The sequence below is a fragment of the Trichechus manatus genome, unplaced genomic scaffold, assembly GCF_000243295.1.
Source record: "Trichechus manatus latirostris isolate Lorelei unplaced genomic scaffold, TriManLat1.0 scaffold00003, whole genome shotgun sequence".
Classification (NCBI taxonomy): domain Eukaryota; kingdom Metazoa; phylum Chordata; class Mammalia; order Sirenia; family Trichechidae; genus Trichechus; species Trichechus manatus.
The window spans coordinates 9014550-9035411 of NW_004443939.1; the positions used below are offsets into that span (position 1 = coordinate 9014550).

The 20862-nt window shown below is 37.9% G+C and overlaps 1 protein-coding gene across 2 annotated transcripts in view; it reads left to right on the plus strand.

The window, feature by feature from the left end:
* Positions 1-20862, plus strand: part of ATG4C (autophagy related 4C cysteine peptidase) — a 132226-nt gene that overhangs the window by 41864 nt on the left and 69500 nt on the right. For both annotated transcript variants that reach the window (XM_004369009.2, XM_023730627.1), the window contains one exon: positions 16789-16872. In XM_004369009.2, coding sequence (XP_004369066.1) covers positions 16789-16872 — 84 coding nt within the window. The remainder of the gene's footprint in view (positions 1-16788; positions 16873-20862) is intronic.

Consider the following 20862-nt stretch of genomic DNA (forward strand, 5'->3'; position numbering starts at 1 on the left):
TGTTGAGAAATTTCCCTTCTATACCTATTTGATTGAGAGTTTTTATCAGGAATGGGTGTTGGACTTTGTCGAATGCCTTTTCTGCGTCGATTGAAATGATCATGTGATTCTTTTCTTTCCTTTTGTTTATGTGGTGGATTACGTTGATTGATTTTCTAATGTTGAACCATCCCTGCATACCTGGTATGAATCCTACGTGGTCATGGTGTATTATTTTTTTGATATGATGCTGAATTCTATTCCGTAGAATTTTGTTGAGAATTTTTGTGTCTACATTCGTGAGAGATATTGCTCTCTAATTTTCTTTTTTCTGTTGTGTCTTTGCCTGGTTTTAGTATCAGGGTTATGCTGGCTTCATAGAATGAATTTGGAAGTATCGCTTCCTTTTCTATGTTCTGAAATAGTTTGAGTAGTACTGGTATAAGTTCTTCTCTGAATGTTTTGTAGAATTCTCCAGTGAAGCCATCTGGGCCAGGGCTTTTTTTTGTTGGGAGTTGTTTTTGTTACGTTTTCAGTCTCTTCTCTTGTTATGGATCTGTTCAGATTTTCAACATCATTTTGTGTTAGTTTGGATAGATAGTGTGTTCTAGAAGTTTGTCCATTTCCTCTAGGTTTTCAAAGTTGTTGGAGTATAGTGTTTCATAATACTCTGTTGTGATCCTTTTTATTTCAGTTGAGTCTGTTTTAATGTCCCACATTTCATTTCTTATTTGAGTTATTTGTGTCAACTCCTGTTTTTGTTTTGTCAGTTTGGCCAGTGGTTTGTTGATTTTGTTGATACTTTAAAAGAACCAACTTTTGATTTTGGTGATTCTTTCTATTGTTTTTCTATTCTCTATTTCATTTATTTCTGCTCGATCTTGCTTATTTCCTTTCTTCTGGTGGCTGTGTGCTTCTTTTGCTATTCTGTTTCTATTTATTCAAGTTGTGTAGCTAAAGTTTTGATTTTGTCCCTTCTTTTTTGATAAGTGCATCTATTGCTATGAATTGTCCTCTGAGGACTGCCGTTGCTGTGTCCCAAAGGTTTTGGTATGATGTGTTGTCATTCTCATTTGATTCTAGGAATATTTTGATTCCATCTTCAATTTCTTCTATTACCCAGTGGTTTTTAAGTAGGGTGTTATTCAGTTTCCATGTAGTTGTTTTTTTTCCCTTGCTCTTTCTGTTGTTAATTTCTACTTTGACGGTATATGGTCAGAGAAGTTACTTTGTATTATCTCAATGTTTTGGATTTTGCTGAGGTTGCTCTGTGATCTTTGATATGGTCTATTTTGGAGAATGTTCCATGTACCTTGGAAAAGAATGTGTACTTTGCAGCAGGTGAGGGTGGTGTTCTATATATGTTTATGAGGTCATGTTGGCTGATTGTGCCCTTAGCTCTTCTGTATCTTTGTTGAGTTTCTTTCTAGATGTTCTGTCCTTTACCAACAGTGGTGTGTTGAAGTCTCCTACTATTATTAAGGAACTGTCATTTCTCTTTCCAGTGCTGTTAGAGTTTATGTATTTTGGAGCCCTGTCATTGGATGCATAGATATTTATTGTGGTTATGTCTTCATGATGGGTTGTCCATTTAATCATTATATAGTGTTATTCTTTGTCTTTTATCGTGGATTTTGTTTTAAAGTCTGTTTTATCTGAGATTGGCATTGCTACTCCTGCTGTTTTTGGTTAGCTTTTTGCTTGATATATTTTTTTCCATCCTTCGATTTTTTAAATAAATTTACATGTTTGTTTCTAAAGTGTGTCTCTTATAGGCAGCATATTGATGGATCCTGTTTTTTTAATCCATTCTGTCACTGTCTCTATGGTGCATTTAGGCCATTTACATTCATTGTAGTTATTGATGGGCGTGAGTTTATTGCTGTCATTTTGTAGGGCTTTTGTTTGTGGTGCAGACGTTTTCTTTGTTCCTCTTACTCTCCTATGCTGAGCTCCTTTTGTTGGTGGATTTTTTTTCATTTCTTCTGTTTTTGTAGATTTTGTTTTTACTGAGACTTTATGTTTTTCTTCTTTATTTTGATGAGTAAGTTTGTTAACTTTGTTTGTGGTTACCTTGAAATTTACCATTGTCTTCCTAGATTTGAACCAGTCTATTATTACTTGGTATCACTTTGCCTTCCTCTCCGTTAGAAGAGTCTATACCTATTCTATTTATTCCCTCTTTTATTGTTCTGATGCTTTTTTCATTTACAGATTAACCTCTCTGGTTCCTTGTTGTAAATCTTTTGGTTTTGGATAATCCTTGAGAGTTCATTTCCTAGGTTGGTATTTGACTGGTGCGATCTTGCATCCTAGATTCAGGCTGTGGTCTAATGTTGTTTGTTCTCACCCTTTAATAATTGTTGTAAGTTTAGTTTGGTTTTTACATATTCCTGTAATTTCTGTTTGTCTGGAAATGTCCTAATTTCACCATCATATTTGAATGAGAGTTTTGCAGGGTATATTATTATTGGTTGACAGTTTTTTTCTTTCAAGGTTTTGTATATGTCATCCCATTGACTTTTGGTCTGCATGGTTTCTTCTGAGTGATCAGAGCTTTATCTTATTGTTTCCCCTCTGTATGTGACGTTTTGTTTTTCTTGAGCTGCTCTCAGGATTCTTTGTCTTTGGTTTTAGTAAGTGTGATTATGATATGCCTTGGTGATTTTCTTTTGAGATCTGTCCTATATAGGGTTTGTTGAGCTTCTTGGATGGTCAGCTTTTCATCTTTCATGATGTTAGGGAAGTTTTCTGTCAGCAATTCTTCAATGATCCTTGTCCGTGTTTTCTGTTTTCTCCCCCTGTTCTGGAGCTCCGATTAGTTGCATATTTTTGCTTTTGATTGTCTCCTCCATAATTCTCAAGATTTCTTCATCTTTCTTCATTCTTTTTCTAATTTTTTCTGAAGCAAAAATGTATCCAAGTGTTTGTCTTCAGTTTCACTGATCCTCTCTACCATTGTTTCAAACTTGCTCCTCAGATCTTCTCTGACACAGTCCATTTCTGAAATCTTTTTGTTTATCTTTTGGTTTGCTAATTGTTGCTTTTATATGGTTTCTAGTTGTGAATTTATTTTGACATTTTGTTCCTGTATTATTTTCCTGAATTCTTCCATTTTTTTGTCTGTATATTCCATGAATTTGTCTGCCTTTTTCATGAATTTGTCTATTTTTTCCTCATTGTTGTCTGCTTTTTACTTCAACTGTTAGATAGCTCTGAATATTAGAGATTTGAATTCCCTATCATGTAGTTCTAGTGCCTTTTCTTCTTCTGGAAAGTCATCTGGTGTTTTATTTTGGACACCTACTGGAAACATCCTGTTCTTTGTATGGATTTTTATGTTGTTTGCTGTCTTTGGGACATTCAGTAATTATTTTCTTCTTTTATTGACTGTAGATTTGTTTGTATCATCCTGCTTTTTTGTTTTATTTGGTTATGTCTGAGCAGTTGGGCCTTGTGTTCTTTGTTGTTTGCTTGTCTGTGGGCATGATACTTTTCACCTTCTTGTCCATTGGGTAAGGCCAGTTGCTCAGCTGTGGTGCAGCAGGGCAGGACCAGCTGAAGGGGAGGGGTTGGGATGGGTTGTTTGTGGCATGTACTAGGGCTGACAGGGTGGGCTGGGAGTCAGTTCAGGGCAGGTCCTGGTATGCCCTGCCTGTGCTGCTTGGGGGTGTGATGTTCAATGCATGGTGTCCATAGGCAGGAAGGAGGAGGGAGGTTGTGATGTGTGAAGCTAAGATGGATATGGGAAAGGAGAGAGAGGAGAGAGAAACAGGAGCCAAAAAACAAACAAATAATTGCTGAGGGTGCTTGCCGTTGGAGAAACCGAGAGATGGTGAAAAGAAAAAAAAGAGAGGAAAAAAAATGAATAAAAATTTAAAAAAAAAGAAAAGAAAAAGAAATGCCCCCAGGGGTCCCTTGGGTCTTTGCTGTGGAGGGATGGCATGGTGCTTCAGTCTGTAGCACCATGTTGGCTCTCGCCTTCCTCCTTACTTTCTGGAAAAAGTCTTTTGTTTTTGCTTTTTTGGGGCATGACTTTATGAGGTATATAAACTTGATTTTCTTTCTTATTTTTTAATAAGTAAAGCATTCTTCTTCTGGATGTTTCTGATCCTCCAGAAAATCATGATCATCTTTATTATTTCTGTGTTCTTTGTTTTGTCAGCATCTTTTAAAGCCTAATTTGTAATATTCAAATTGCTTACTTATTAGAGTATAAGTTCTTTGTAAGATTCTCTGATAGATAGAATCTTTGTAAGATTCTATCTGTGGTAGCTGATCCCCAAAGGTGGCTCTCGGTGAACCACCCCTTGTGTTGTCTCTTCTCCCATTGATCTGGGCTGGCTTATGCTTCTCATTAACCAGTAGCACAAAACAGAAGTGATGTTACGTTAATTCTGGGCAACTTCTCTTTGTTTTGGAGCTCTGAGCTGCCATGTAACCAACCAGTTCCGATGTCTTGCTGGAGAAACCACATGGAGAGGCCACATGAAGAGGAAAGGCCCTGAGACTCTATAAGACAGAGGGGCCCAGCTGACCTAGTGTCCCATTTAATCCTCTCCATCTGATTTCTGCTACATTAGAGATTCCAAGCAAGTCCAAGAGAAGAACTGCCCAATTGAGCCTAGTCAACCCACAGAACTATGTGAAATAAAAGAAGAGCTTGATGTTTCAAATTATTAAGTTTTGGGGTGGTTTATTTAACAGTAGTAGATAATTGAAGCAGTCTCTAGTTTATCACTTAATTTTTTTTTTGATAATTGAAGTAAAATTTGCATACAATGAAATGAACAAATATTAAATGTACAGTTTGAAGAGTTTTGACACATATATACCAATGAAAGTAACAATCCAGTCAATATATAGAACATTTCCATCACCTCAGAAAGTTTCCCCATGCTTCCTTCTGGTCATTTACTACCCTTCATAAGCATTCACTGCTCGGAGTCAATTTTTTGAATGGCCCATCTGCCAAATGTTCAATTTGTCAAATATGCTTTCATTTCTCAAACTATTTACTTTTTTTTGTGATTTAGATGAAGGTTTACAGAGCAAATTAGTTTCTCAGTAAACAGTTAATACACATATTGTCTTGTGACATTGGTTGCAAACTCTGTGACATGTCAACACTCTCCCCTTCTTGACCTTGGGTTCCCCATTTCCATTCATCCAGCTTTCCTGGCCCCTCCTACCTTCTTGTCCTTGTCTCTGGGCTGACGTGCCCATTTAGTCTCGTATAGATGGTTGAGCTATGTCAAACTATTTCCTTTTATTTAATTCATTTTCATTTAGAAATCCTAACATTTAATTTGTCTTTTTTCCACCTCCCTGCTGCTATAAGTAGAGATTGGGAGGTGAAATGAAGGAGATTGAGGAACAGAATAAAAATATACTCTTGAATATGAAGAATTTTTATGAATATGTTTTTCTCAATATATATAAAAGGAACGTATTTGTGAGAAAACTTATTCATGGCCCTTTCCTATACCCCAGGCTCTGTTACCTCATGGCTCTATGGTTGTTGTGTCCATTTTTCCTTCTCTGCCCCTTAGTGTCCTGGTTCAGATCAGTAAACTGGGGCAGACAAAAGTGTACGTTTCTTATAATCCTTTTATAAGGATAAAATGAAAACTGGTCATCTAAAACTAATTAAAAGAAACAAGTTATTTTATAGTTTAGTCATTTGGCATATTGATCTGATTCAGCTCTGTCATGCCTGTGAAAAAAGAGAGAAGTGACTGAGCCTTAGGAGGTATCCTGAGTCTTCATATGTACCTAGCTTCATGGAGTATAAAGAAATCAGCTTCTCATGAGGGGTTAGGCCCTGCCAGGTTCTGCAGGAAATAGGAGTAAAAGAGAATGTACACCTCATGAATGTTGGTTGGACTTCAAAACATTGCAGTGCTGTGTTCTTGTAAAATGTGGACTTTTGCAGTGTGTTAGGTTCTGACCAATCGTATTCATACCTTTTGTAGAGAAACGGCTGGTAAGACGACAAAGTCAGAGATTAAAGCATAGAGAGAAAGGGAGAAGTTTCTTCTTACAGGTTGTCTCTTTTTATTTTTATTTGTTTTTATTGAGTTCTTAGGATTGGCTTTGAAAATATTGCCTTTTGTGGGGAAAGGGTTGTTGCTGTTTTGGGGGTTGGAATCATTCCAGTGGAGACTAATAATATTTCCAAGACATAATATATGTAAAGCTCATAATCTGGTCTCTGGTACACACTGGATGGTCAGTAAATGCTCATTCTTCATTGGAGTTCAGGAAAGAGAATCAGAGCCAGGCAAGAAAAGGAAAAAGTAACATAGAACTTGTTTGAGCATGAAGAACAGATGAGATTTAGATGAGCAGGTATTGGGGAAGACATTTTAGTCAGGATAGCATGAGCCAAATGGCAAAGCCCATTTTGAGTGTAGGCAAAGAGTAGTAGGAAATATGACTGTAAAGGTAACTTGTAAGGTAGCTATAATACATTTTTTTCCATTTTTTTATTGTACTTTAAGTGAAAGTTTACAGTTCAAATTAGTCTCTCGTACAAAAATTTATACATACATTGTTATGTGACCCTAATTACCCTCCCTATACTGTGACAGCACACTCCTCTTTTCCAACACTGATTTCCCATGTAAATTCAACCAGCTTCTGACCCTCTCTGCCTTCTCATCTAACCTCCATACAGGAGCTGCCTATTTAGTCTCATGTATTTACTTGAGCTAAGAAGCACGCTCTTCCCAGCAAGTATCATTTTACGTACCATAGTCCAGTGTAATCTTTGTCTGAAGAGTTGGCCTTGGGAATGGTTTTAGTTCCGGGTTGACAGAGAGTCCGGAGGCCATGCATTCTGGGGATCCTCCAGTCTCAGTCAGACCATTAAGTCTGGTCTTTTAACTAGAATTTGAAGTCTGCACCCCACTTTTCTCATGTTCCATCAAGGACTCTCTGTTGTGTTCCCTGTCAGGGCGGTCATTGGTGGTAGCCAGGGACCATTAGTTCTTCTGGTCTCAGGCGGATGAAGTCTCTGGTTTATGTGGCCCATTCGGTCTCTTGGGCTAATATGTTCCTTATGTCTTTGGTGTTCTTTGTTCTCCTTTACTCCAAGTGGTTGGGACAAATTGATGCATCTTAGATGGCCGCTTGCAAGCTTTTAAGACCCTAGACGCCAATCACCAAAGTAGGATGCAGAACATTTTCTTAATAAACTTTGTTATGCCAATTGACCTAGATGTCCACAGAAACCATGGTCTCCAGACCCCCACCCCCCCACCGCTACTCTGTCCATTGAAGTGTTTAGTTGTATTCAGGAAACTTCTTAGCTTTGGTTTAGTCCAGTTGTGCTGACTTCTCCTGTAGTGTGTGCTGTCCTTCCCTTCACCTAAGATAATTCTTGTCTACTATCTAGTTAGTGAATACCCCTCTCCCTCCCTCCCCACCCTCGTAACCATCAAAGAATGTTTTCTTCTGTGTTTAAACAGTTTCTTGAGTTCTTATAATAGTGGTCTTATACAATATTTGTCCTTCTGTGACTGACTAAATTCACTTAGTGTATTACCTTCCAGATTCCTGCATGTTATAAGATGTTTCACAGATTCATCGTTGTTCTTTATCATTGCATGGTATTCCATTGTGTGAATATACCATAATTTGTTTATCCATTTGTCCGTTGATGGGCACTTAGGTTGTTTCCATCTTTTGCTATCATGAACAGTGCTGCAGTGAACATGGGTGTGCGTATATCTATTCGTGTGATGGCTTATTTCTCTAGGATGTATTCCAAGGAGTGAGATAGCTGGATCATATGGTACTTCTGTTTGTAGCTTTTTAAGGAAGTGCCTAATGGATTTCCAAAATGGTTGTACCATTTTACATTCCCACCAACAGTGTATAAGTGTTCCAGTCTCTCCACAACCTCTTCAACATTTATTATTTTGTGTTTATGCTAGTCTTGTTTGGGTGAGATGGTATCTCATTGTAGTTTTGATTTGCATTTCTCTAACGGCTAATGATTGTGAGCATTTCTTCATGTGTCTGTTAGCCACCTGAATGTCTTCTTTGGTGAAGTGCTTGTTCCTATCCTTTGCCCATTTTTTATTGGGTTATTTGTCTTTTTGTTGTTGAGGTTTTGCAGTATCTTGTAGATTTTAGAGATTAGATGCTGATCGGATTTGTCATAGCCAAAAATTTTTTCCCAGTCCATAGATTGTCTTTTTACTCTTTTGGTGAAGTCTTGATGAGCGTAAGTGTTTGATTTTTAGGAGCTCCTAGTTATCTAGTTTCTCTTCTGGTGTTTGTGCATTCTTACTTATGGTTTGTATTCAGTTTATGCCATATATTAGGGCTCCTAGTGTTGTCCCTATTTTTTCTTCCATGATCTTTATCGTTTTCAATTTAATCTTCAGGTCTTTGATCCATTTTGAGTTAGTTTTTGTGCATGGTGTAAGGTATGGGTCTTGTTTCAGTTCTTTGCAGATGGATATCCAGTTATGCCAGCCCCATTTGTTAAACAGACTGTCTTTTGCCCAATTGACACACTTTCGGCCTTTGTCAAATGTCAGCTGCTCATAGGTTGATGAATTTACGTCTAGATTCTCAATTCTCTTCCATTGGTCTATGTATCTGTTGTTTTACCAGTACCAGGCTGTTTTGACTACTGTGGCGGTATAATAGGTTCTAAAATCAGGTAGTGTGAGACTTCCCACTTTGTTCTTCAATAATGCTTTACTTGTCTGGGGCCTCTTCCCTTTCAGTATGAAGTTGATGATTTGTTTCTCCATCTCATTAAAAAATGCCGCTGGAATTTGGATTGAGATTGCATTGTATCTGTAGATTGTTTTGGGTAGAATTGACGTTTTCAGAATGTTGAGTCTTCCTATCCATGAACAAGGTATATTTTTCCACTTATGCAGCTCTCTTTCGGTTTCTTGCGGTAGTGTCTTGTAGCTTTCATTGTACAGGTCTTTTATGTCTCTGGTTAGATTTATTCCTAAATATTTTATCTTCTTGGGGGCTATTGTAAGTGGTATTGATTTGGTGATTTCCTCTTGAAAGTTCTCTTTGTTGGTGTAGAGGAATCTAACTGATTTTTCTATGTTTATCTTGTATCCTGATACTTTGCTGAAATCTTCTATTAGTTCCAATAGTTTTCTTGTGGATTCTTTGCGGTTTTCTGTGTATAAGATCTTATCACCGGCAAACAGAAATACTTTTACTTCTTCCTTACCAGTTTGTATGCCTTTTATTTATTTTTCTAGCCTAACTGCTCTGGCTAGGACTTTCAGCGCAATGTTGAATAAGAGTGGTGATAAAGGGCATCCTTGTCTGGTTCCCATTCTCAAGGGGAATGCTTTCAGACTCTTTCCATTTCTTTCCTATTTTGTTGAGAGTTTTTGTCATGAATGGGTGTTGGACTCTGTCAAATGCCTTTTCTGCATCGATTGATAAGGTCATGTGGTTCTTGTCTTTTGTTTTATTAATGTGATGGATTACAACGATTGTTGTTCTAATGTTGAACCATCCTTACATACCTGGTATAAATCCCACTCAATCATGGTGAATTATTTTTTTGATATGTTGCTGAATTCTATTGGCTAGAATTTTGTTGAGGATTTTTGCGTCAGTGTTCATGAGGGATATTGGTCTGTAATTTTCTTTTGTTGTGGTGTTTTTATCTGGTTTTGGTATCAGGGTTATGCTGGCTTCATAGAATGAGTTTGGGAGTATTCCATCCTTTTCTATGCTCTGAAATACCTTCAGTAGTAGTGGTGTTAACTCTTTGAAACTTTGGTAGACTTCTCCAGTGAAACTGTCCGGGCCAGGGCTTTTATTTTGTTGGGAGTTTTTTAATTACCTTTTCAATCTCTTCTTTTGTTATAGGTTTATTTAGTTGTTCTACCTCTGTTTGTGTTAGTTTAGGTAGGTAGTAAGTTTCTAGAAATTTTTCCGTTTCTTCTAGGTTTTCAAATTTGTTAGAGTGCACTTTTCATAGTATTCTATTATGATTCTTTTTAATTTCAGTTTGGTCTGTTGTAATATCATCCATCTCATTTCTTATATGGGTTATTTGCTTCTTGTCCTGTTTTCCTTTTGTCATTTTGGCCAGTGGTTTATCGAATTTGTTGATCTTTTCAAAGAACCAGCTTTTGGTCTTGTTAACTCTTTCAATTGTTTTTTTACTCTCTATTTCAGTTAATTGTGCTCTAATTATTATTTCCTTTCTTCTGGCGCCTGGGGGCTTCTTTTGCTGTTCTCTTTCTAGTTGTTCGAGTTGTAGGGTTTATGTTTTGATTTTGGCCCTTCTTTTTGGATGTGTGCATTTACTGCTGTAAACTGACCTCAGAGCACTGCTTTTGCTGTGTCCCAAAGGTTCTGGTAGGATGTATTTTCGTTCTCAGTTGATTCTATGAATTTTGTTATTCCATCCTTAATTTCTTCTATAACCCAGTCATTTTTGAGCAAGGTGTTGTTCAGTTTTCATGTGTTTGATTTTTTTTTTTTTTCCCCTTGCTTTTTCTGTTACCGATTTCTAGTTTTATGGCTTTGTGGTCTGAATACATGCTTTGTAATAGTTCAGTGCTCTGGATTCTGTTAAGTCTTCTTTATGGCCTAATATTGGTCTCTTCTGGAGAACGTTCCATGTGTGTTGGAAAAGAAAGTATACTTGGCTGCTGTTGGGTGGAGTGTTCAGTTTATGTCCATGAGATCGAGTTGGATGATTGTAGCATTTAGATCCTCCGTGTCTTTATTGAGCTTCTTTTTGGAGGTTCTGTCCTTCACCAAAATTTGTGTGTTGAAGTCTCCTATTATTGTGAAGCTGTCTCTCTCTCTTTTCAATGCTGTTAGAGTTTGTTTTATGTATATGGGAGCCCTGTCATTGGGTGCGTAAATATTTATTATAGTTATGTCCTCCTGGTGTATGGACCCTTTAATCATTATATAGTGTCCTTCCTTATCCTTTTTGGTATATTTCATTTAAAGTCTGTTTTGTCAGAGATTAACCTTGCCTCTCCTGCTCTTTTTGAGTGTTATTTGCTTGATATATTTTTTTCCATCCTTTGAGTTTTAGTTTGTTTGTGTTTTTAAGCCTAAGATGTGTTTCTTATAGGCAGCATATAGATGGATCGTGTTTTTTATGCATTTTGCCATTCTCTGTCTCTTTATTGGTGCGTTTAGTCCATTCACATTCAGCGTAATTATTGATAGGTATGACTTTAGTGCTATCATTTTGATGTCTTTTTTGCGTGTTGTTGGCAGTTTCATTGTTACACTTAGTTTTATGTGCTGGATTTTTCTCTATTTTCTTTTCATCCTTTTTGTTGTTGTTTTGTTGTTGTTGATTTTGTATTTGCTGAGTCTTTATATTTTCCTTTTTTTTTTGTATTTTGATGTGTAGGATTGTTAGTTTCGTTTGTGTTTACCTTAATATTTACCCCTGTTTTTCTAAGTTTAAACTAGTCTTTTATTTCTTTATATTGTCTTGACTTCCTCTGCATATGAAAAATCTATTTCTACATTTTTTATTTCCTCTTTTTTGTTTTATTCTTGTCATCTTTTACATATTGACATCTCTGTTTCCCTATTTTCAGTGTTTTAACTTTGATTTATTTTTGTGACTTCCCTGTCTGGATTGATATGTGGTTGTTCTGTCCTGTGTTCTAGTCTTGGGTTGTTATCTGATGTTATTGATTTTCTAACTGGTGGACTCTCTTTAGTATTTCTTGTAATTTTGATTTGGTGTTTGCAGATTCCCTAAACTTCTGTTTATTTGGAAATGCCCTAATTTCGCCATCATATTTGAGATACAGTTTTGCTGAATATACAATTCTTGGCTGGCAGTTTTTTTCCTTCAAGGCTTTTCATATGTCATCCCATTGCCTTCTTGCCTGCGTGGTTTCTGTGTGGTTTTCTCATTGACTCTCCTTTGTAGATGACTTTTTCTTTATCCCTAGCTGGTCTTAAAATTCTTTCTCTTTGGTTTTGGCAAGTTTGCTTATAATATGTCTTGGTGACTTTCTTTTGGGATCTACCTTATGTGGGGTTCGATGAGCATCTTGGATAGATATCTTGTCATCTTTCACAATATCAGGGAAGTTTTCTGCCAACAAATCTTCAACAATTCTCTCTATATTTTCTGTTATCCCCCCTGTTATGGTACTCCAGTCCCTCATAGTTTATTCCTCTTGATGGAGATCCATGTAATTCTTAGGGTTTCTTTATTCTTTTAAATCCTTTTATCTGAATTTTCCTCAAACAAGTTGGTGTCAAGTGCTTTATCTTCAGTCTTACTAATTCTGACTTCTGTTGCCTCAGTTCTTCTCCTGTGACTTTCTATTGAGTTGTCTAATTCTGAAATTTTATTGTTAACCCTCTGGATTTCTGATTGCTATCTCTCTATGGATTCTTGCAGCCTGTTAAATTTGTCATTATGCTCTTTTCTAATCTTCTTAAGTTCCTCTATTGCCGTGTTTGAATTTTCCCAGATCTCCCTCCTCATGTCTCCAAGAATTCTGTATAATAATCTTTTGTATTCTGCCTCCGGTAATTCCAAGAAATTCCCTTCCTCCAGAAAATTCCTTGATTCTTTATTTGGGGAGCTTGCTGAAGGCATCATGGTCTGCCTCTTTATGTGATTTGATATTGACTCTTGTCTCCGAGCCATCAGTAAGTTATTATATTTATTTATTTTATGTTTGTTTACTGTGTCTTAGCTTCTTGTTTTGTTTTGATATGCCCAGATAGGCTGCTTGTGTGAGCTATGCCGATCACCAGTGTCCCTGAAGCTCCACTGTCCTGCCACCAGGTGGCCAGAACTGCCACTGTGTATGTGAGCCCAGGAGTCTGCCCACTGCTCCCGTATTTATTCAGCTCAGGTGTCCAGGTAGTCGAGCACCAAGTGTGTGTTGCAGGCTCTCGCCTACAGTCCTAGATAGGCATGGGTGATTGGTGTAGGCATAGGCATTCAGCTGCAGCAGGGGGGTCACACGCTGAGAAAGGCAGGGGGCTGACGGCTGCCCCTGAGTGTCCTGGAAGAAAGCGTGTCCCTGTTCCTTAGGGCACTTAGGTGTATGGATTTTGCAACTGGACCATGACTCTCCAGTGCTGTTGGCTGTAAAGACTGGGGGGCACCGCTTATTCTTGGACCCCTGTGACAGTTGGCTAGGTGGCGTGGGTGAAGCCACCAGTCCTCAGGCCCCTGATGTGGGTAGGTGAAGACCCTGCTTAATAGGCAGAGCAGTGTCAGTTGTCAGGAATCTGCCACTTCACAGCTGAAACCGTTGACGTTAGACTTCAGGTATATATCCTGTTGTACTGTGGTAAGAGGGCCTACGCTGTTGAAATGGGCCCACACAAGTCTGTGCAGGGGGAAAGGCACTCAAAGTCCATGGACCCTTCATGCCTATGCCTAGGCTAAGGAGCTGTGCCTACCCTGAGTTCCTGGCTTAGGGGAGCCGGCAAATTATTTTTTCCCGTTTGTTAATTTGATCACTCTCCAAGGCCGGGAGAATGGCTCAGGGCGTGTGTTGGGTCCTACTTCTGGCCCAGGGGACTCAGCAATTGCTGAAGCCAGTCTAGGACCCAGTGCAGAGCAGGGAGTGGAGAGGTAAATGGGAGAGAGGTTTTTCCCAAAAAGGGATGTTTTTGATCTGCATGGTACGCCAGACGCAAGTACTTATCTTTTGCTGATCGAGGGCTTCTTCTCGCTGGTTCTGGATCGCTGAGTAGAGTCTTTGCCGCTGGGTGTCTCCCGATGTGGAAAATGACTCTCGAGCGCCGCTGCTTGCCTGCCTCACTATGTACCACAAGCTGATCTGGCCTGAAGGGCTCAGGCTCTTGCCGGGTCAGGTGGGGCAACTCCTCGCTGCTTCCAAACTGTCTCTTCCTCCCTCTACCACTCAGTCTGATTCCTCAACTTTGGCTTTGATGTTCAGGGCTCCTAGATTGTCATATATAATCAATTCAGTTGTTCTTTTGGGTCTTTGTTGTAAGAGGGACCACCGGAAGCATCTAACTACTCCCCCATCTTGGCTCCGCTACAGACATAATAAATTTAAGTAATGAGTAATTGAGGATGTTTTTTGAGCAAAAGAGTTACCAAATCAAAGCTGAGCTATAGCGAGATTATTTGGCTGTGATATGTACCCTGGTGGGGCAATGGTTAAGTACTCAGTTGCCAACCAAAATGTTGGCTGTTTGAACCCACCAGCCTCTCTGCAGAAGAGACCTGTTGATTTGCTGCTGTACAGATTACAGCCTTGGAAACCCTTATAGCGGCAGTTCTCCTCTGTCATAGAGGGTCGCTGTGAGCCAGAATTGACTGGAAGGCATACAACAATGTGGCATATGTTAGAACGGGAAGAGACTGAGGACAGAGTATTACGGTACTCCAGGTAAAGCTTGATGAAGGCCTAATTACTGTATTTCACTTTCCATTTTATCTCTTTCATCACCAAATTCAGATACTTGCATCATCTTTATTATAAATACATATCTGTATTTCCTTGTGTCATTTGTAAAGGAATGCTTTGCTTTCATCAAAGTCACCCTTTTAAAATTTTATAATAGCTTAAATAAAATGGCAGATGGTCTCATTAAGAGTAGACCAAAACCTATTGACTTACAATTTCAAATTCTTTATCTGTGCACTTGCATTTTAGGAGCCGTTTTTAAGCCTACCTTTAATAGTCAGGAATTTCATATACTTGGGAATATTCAGGAATATAACGAACAAGTGCTTTTTCTCAGGAAATTCAGAACTTTATTTTAAGGGCTCTGCAGTGGTTAAGAGCTACAGCAGCTAACCAGAAGGTCGGCAGTTCAAATCTACCAGCCACTCTTAGAAACCCTATGGGGCAGTTCTGATCTGTCCTGTAGGGTTGCTATGAGTTGGAATTCACTCGATGACAACGGGTTTGGTTTTGGTTTTTGATTTTCAGAGTGAGCATAATGGTGGTTCATTGGCAGAATTCTCACCTTTCATTCTGGAAACTTGAGTTCGATTCTCTGCTAATGCACCTCATGTGCAGCCACCACCTGTCCATCACTGGAGGCTTTCTATGATGCTGAACAGGTTTTAGACTAAAACAAATGTTATGGATTGAATTGTGTTCCCCAGAAATGTGTGTCATCTTGGCTAGGCCATGATTCCCAGTATTGTGTGATTGTCCACCATTTTGTCATCTGATGTGATTTTTCTTATGTATTGTAAATCCTACCTCTATGATGTGAATGAGGCAGGATTAGAGGCAGTTATGTTAATGAGGCAGGAATCAATCTGTAAGATTAGGTTGTGTCTTAAGTCAATCGCTTTTGAGATAAAAAAGAGAGAAGCAAGCAGAGAGACTTGGGAACATACCATCAAGAAAGCAGCGCCGAGAACAGAGCGCGCGTCCTTTGGACCCAGGGTCCCTGTGCCTGAGAAGCTCCTAGACCAGGGGAAGATTGATGACACGGACCTTCCTTCAGAGCTGATAGAAAGAGAAAGCTTTCCCATGGAGCTGGCACCCTGAATTTGGACTTCTAGCCTCCTAGACTGTGAGAGAATAAATGTCTGTTTGTTAAAGCCCTCCACTTGTGGTATTTCTGTTATAGCAGCACTAGATGATTAAGACAACAGACTAGGAAGAAAGACCTGACAGTCTATTTCTGAAGATCAGCCAGTGAAAACCCTGTGGACCACAATGGTCTTATCCATAAATGATCATGGGGATGGTGTAGGATTGGGCAGCATTTTGTTCCATTGTGCGTGGGATGTAAGGAGTCAGGACTGACTTGACGACAGCTAACAACAACATATTCAGATAATAACTGTCCTCATGAAAAGCCACAAGATATTACTTTTTAGATGCTGAATGTTTAGTACAAAGAAAATGGGAAGAATTAAGAATTAGCAGCTAATGTTGGTAATTGGTGGTTGGGAGGTGGAAAATTGAGATGGACTGCTTTGTATACTACTTTCAGACATCCTCATTTGGCTGAAATGATGAGGTTATAATACACTTCCCCAGGAACCTTCAGAGATCCAGTTTTATCATAAACACAAGTCTACTGTGTGATTGTTTCCCTGAATTACTTCATTGGGATATTCAAATACAGGTAGTCCCCGATTTAGGATGGGGTTCCGTTCCGATGACTACTCCGTCTAAAGTCGGTTCTGACTTAAGTCGAATACCTCATTTTTTTTTTAAGTTTTCATTGTTATTGCCTTTTATTATCAGAATATATATAAATCTGATCTTTATTTGTCTTTGGGGGTTGGGAACGTTACATCTGAGAATGATAACATCAGCAAATTATATACTGCAACATTGTATGTAGTACATATTACTAAAGAAAAGATGTGCAAGGAAAAAAACGGATAATTGTAAGTGTGGTTCATTCTAACTCGAGCACACCATAAATTGAGGACTACCTGTACTTTAAACCTCTTTGTAATTATAAAATTATCTAAGATGGAAGGAAACACAAGTAAAATTGGTAACATTTTTTGCCTTTGGGAAAAGAGCTCGGTGTCAGGTAGAATTTGTGCCTTTTGAATGTTGTGCCATAGGAACATTGTGCCCTGTTTGAAAATCAATTAAAATAAAAAGTTTCTCTCCTAGATTCTTTAAATTGATAGAATTTCTCTCCCAGCTTCTTAACTTTATTTGAAAAAAGCAAAAAGGACTCTTATTTTCAGTTCATTGTTAAATATTTTGAAACTTGTAAAAAATGCATATCCATAAATGATAATTGATGGTTTAAAACTGAAATGAAAGAAAATGCTGGAATTTTAGACTTCAATATTTTAATTGCAAAAATTTTACTTTTTTCCTTTAGGTTGGGTGTTGAAAACAAAGACCTATTTTAGTAGAAATTCACCTGTATTATTGCTTGGAAAATGTTACCATTTTAAATATGAAGGTAGGTACTTAGTTTGTGAACTATTTAAAAATCTATGTAGAAGTTTACTGTATAAGTGTTTTCATTATTTATTTTCAGGTTAATCACTTTTGGTATATTTCTTTTAAGTATCTGTATTTTATGTAACACATACTGTCAGATAATTTGGGTTTCTCGTGAACTTCTTGAAGATAAGGGTTATGTCATCTTTTTTTATCCCTCATATTTTGGGGTTTATAGTTTGGGTGCTAAATAATTATTATTTGAATTGATATCTTAATTTTCTTCCTCCTCTTCTAATTTTTGGAATTGTTTAAGAAGGACTGGTGCCACTTCTATAAATGTTTGGTAGAATTCACCAGTGAAGCCATCTAATTCAGGACTTCTGTTTTTAGGTGGAAGGATTTTGATTACTTATTCAGTCTCTTTATTTGTTATGGATCTGTTGAGATTTTCTACTCAAGATTTTTTTCTTCTTGAGTCAATTTAGGTAATTTATGTGTTTCTAAGGGTTCATCAGTTTCATCAAAGTTATCTAATTTGTTGGCATATAATTATTCATAGCATTCTCTTATGATCATTTTTATTTCTGAAGGGTCATTACTAATGTCCCCACTAGAATTTCTAGTTTTAGATATTTGATCTTTTTCTTTGTCAGTCTAGCTAAAGGTTTGTTCATTTTACTGATCTTTTCAAAAAGCCGGTATCTGGTTTTATTGATTCTCTATTGTTTCTCTATTCTGTATTTCATTGATTTCTGTTCTAATCTTTGTTATTTCTTCCTTCTGGTAGCTTTGGGGTTAATTTGCACTTCTTTTTCTAGTTTCTCAAGTTGTAGAGGTTATTTATTTGAAGATCTTTTTTTTAAATGTAGACGCTTACCTCTCTAAATTTCCCTTTGATCATTGCTTTCACTGCATTCCATAAGGTTTGGTATGTTGTACTTGAAGACACATGACAGACGCAGTCCTTACTCTGAAGGAGTTTATAGTCCAGCAGATAACAGACATTATACAAATTATTGCAAACATAATTAATCCTATCATAATATTTATAATGAAATGGAAGTGCAGGCTGCTATAAAATTATAGAAGGAGGTAAAATCAGAAAGGATGCTATTAGATACAAATAAATAGAAAGTTCATTTCAAAATGGCTTAAACAAAAGGGAGATTCACACACAGGCAGAAGACTTGAGGTAGGAGTGGCTCTCAAAAAAAACAAAACCCAAAAAACCAAACCCATTGCTGTTGAGTTGATTCCTACTCATAACGACCCTATAAGACAGAGTAGAACTGCCCTACAGGGTTTCCAAGGCTGTAAATCTTTATGGAAGCAGACTGCCACTTCTTTCTCCCACTAAGCAGCTGAAGGGTTCGAACCACTGACATTTTGGTTAGTAGCTGAGGACTTCTATCCGTGTTCTAACCATGTTCCCACTTTGCCAGTCTCAGGTTGTTGACCTCGTTACCTAGCTGTTCTCATTGTAGCAAGTATCTACTTCAGTACCAAGATAGGAAATATGGCAGAATCCAGTGGAAGAAGGACATTTTCTTCCTTGTATTATTTTTTTGGTTCTTTAAAAATTTTGAAATTATGAATTATTAATTATTGATACATAGAGTAGAAGATAAAAAATTTGTGTGAACCTAAGAAATACATTCAGTAATTTTAAAATTTCTGTATGCTTCTACCCATTTGTATCCCTCTCTCATGCCAAAAAAAAACACCCAAAACAAAAACAAACCTATGCTGAATTGTCCCTGATTGTTTAGTGTTTCCTGTTTTTGACCTTTTTGTAAATGGGAAACAAACTATTTTTTCTTCTATGCCTTGCTTATGGCTTTTGAAGTTGTATTTTAAAGATTTGTTCATGTTGTGTTTAGATTTTTACAGCTGTGTAATATCCCACTATATGAATTGCCACAATTTATTCATTCTACTGTTAATGAACATTTGGGTTGCTTTTCATTTTTTTGTCATTATAAACAATGTATGTAGTACATTCTTGTATTGTTGTGGAAATAAGACTCTACTCAGAATTTCTGAAATACGACATTTTGCTGTTCACTAAAAATATCTGTGCAGGAAACAATGAGGGAGAGTTGCCTGTTAGCTAGAAGAGTATCGCTTTTCTGTTCTTATCATCTATTTTATGGGTTCTCTTTTATAATGACTGTAACCCAAGATCATCCTTTTACACCTTTCCAGAAGTTGAAAAAAAAAATTTTTTTTATTGTACTTTAGATGAAGGTTTACAGAACAAATAGTTTCTCATTAAACAGTCAGTACACATACTGTTTTATGAGATTGGTTAACAACCCCACGACATGTCAACATTCTCCCTTCTCAACCTTGAGGACCTTTTTTTTGGTGAAAATATACATAGCTGAAGTTGCACCATTTCAAAAGTTTCTACATATACAATTCAGTGAGATTGATTACATTCTTCCAGTTGTGCTGCTATTCTCAGTATCCTTTTCCAGATTATTCCATCATCATTATCTTCAACTCACTGTCCCCTAGGCTTCCCATCAAACCTTTTGAGTTGCTGTTGTCAATTTGATCTTACATAGATAATTCTTTTTTTTTTTTGTACCTTAGATGAAGGTTTGCAGAATAGTTTCTCATTAAACAGCTAGTACACATATTGCCCTATGACAATGGTTAACAACCCCATGACATGTCAACACTGTCCCTTCTCAACCTTGGGTTCCCTATCACCAGCTTTCCTGTCCCCTCCTGCCTTCTAGTCGTTGTCCCTGGACTGCTGTGCCTCATTAGTCCTGTTTTGTTTTATGAGGCTGTCCAATCCCCGGCTGAACGGTGAACCTTGGGAGGGGCTTCACCACTGAGCCAGAAGGGTGTCTTGGGGCCATACTCTTGAGGTGTCTCCAGTCTGTCAGGCCAGTAAATCTGGTCTTTTTTTGTGAGTTAAAATTCTGTTCTTCATCCTTTTCCAGCTCTGTCCAGGACCCTCTATTGTGATCCCGGTCAGAGCAGTCAGTGGTGGTAGCCGGGCACCATCTAGCCGTGCTGGACTCAGTCTGGTGGAAGCCGTGGAAGCTGTGGTCCATTAATCCTTTCGACTAATTTTTTTCTTGTATCTTGTTCTCTTCAGTCTCCCTTACTCCTGAAGGGGTGAGACCAGTGGAGTATCTCAGATGGCTGTTCACAGGTTTTTAAGACCCCAGACGTTATTCGCCAAGGTAGAATGTAGAACATTGTCTTTATAAACTGGGTTATGCCAATTGAGGTAGATGTTCCCGAAGACCATGGTCCCCACAGCCCTCCGCCCAGCAATTCAGTCCTTCAGGGAGTTTGGAAGTGTCTATGGAGCTTCCATGACCTTTCCTTGTACAAGTTGTGCCAGCTTCCCCAGTAATGTGTACCGTCTTACCTTTCACCAAAGTTACCACTTATCTATTTAGTTCTCCCCCACTCCTCCCACCGCTCATAACCAACAAAGATGGTTTCTTTTTGTGTGTAAACTTTTACATGAGTTATACACTAGAAGTCTCATACAATATTTGTCCTTTTGTGATTGACTTATTTCACTCAGCATAATGTCCTCCAGTTTTGTTCTTCTTGCTCTCCTATGCTGAGTTCCTTTTGTTTGTGGAATTTTTTTCATTTCTTTTGTTTTTGTAGGTTTTGTTTTTACTGAGACTTTATGTTTTTCTTCTTTATTTTGATGAGTAGGTTTGTTAACTTTCTTTGGGGTTACCTTGAAATTTACCCTTATCTTCCTAGATTCGAACCAGTCTGTTATTACTTGGTATCGCTTGACTTCCTCTCCATTAGAAGGTTCTATATCTACACCATATTACCTCTTTTATTATTCTGATGCTGTTCTCATTTACAGATTAACCTCACTGGTTCCCTGTTGTAATTCTTTTAGTTTTCCATAGTCCTTAAGAGTTCATTTCCAAGGTTGGTATCTGGCTAGTACAATCCTGTGTCCTGTATTCAGCCTGTGGTCTGATATTGTTTGTTCTCAGATGGAAGGACT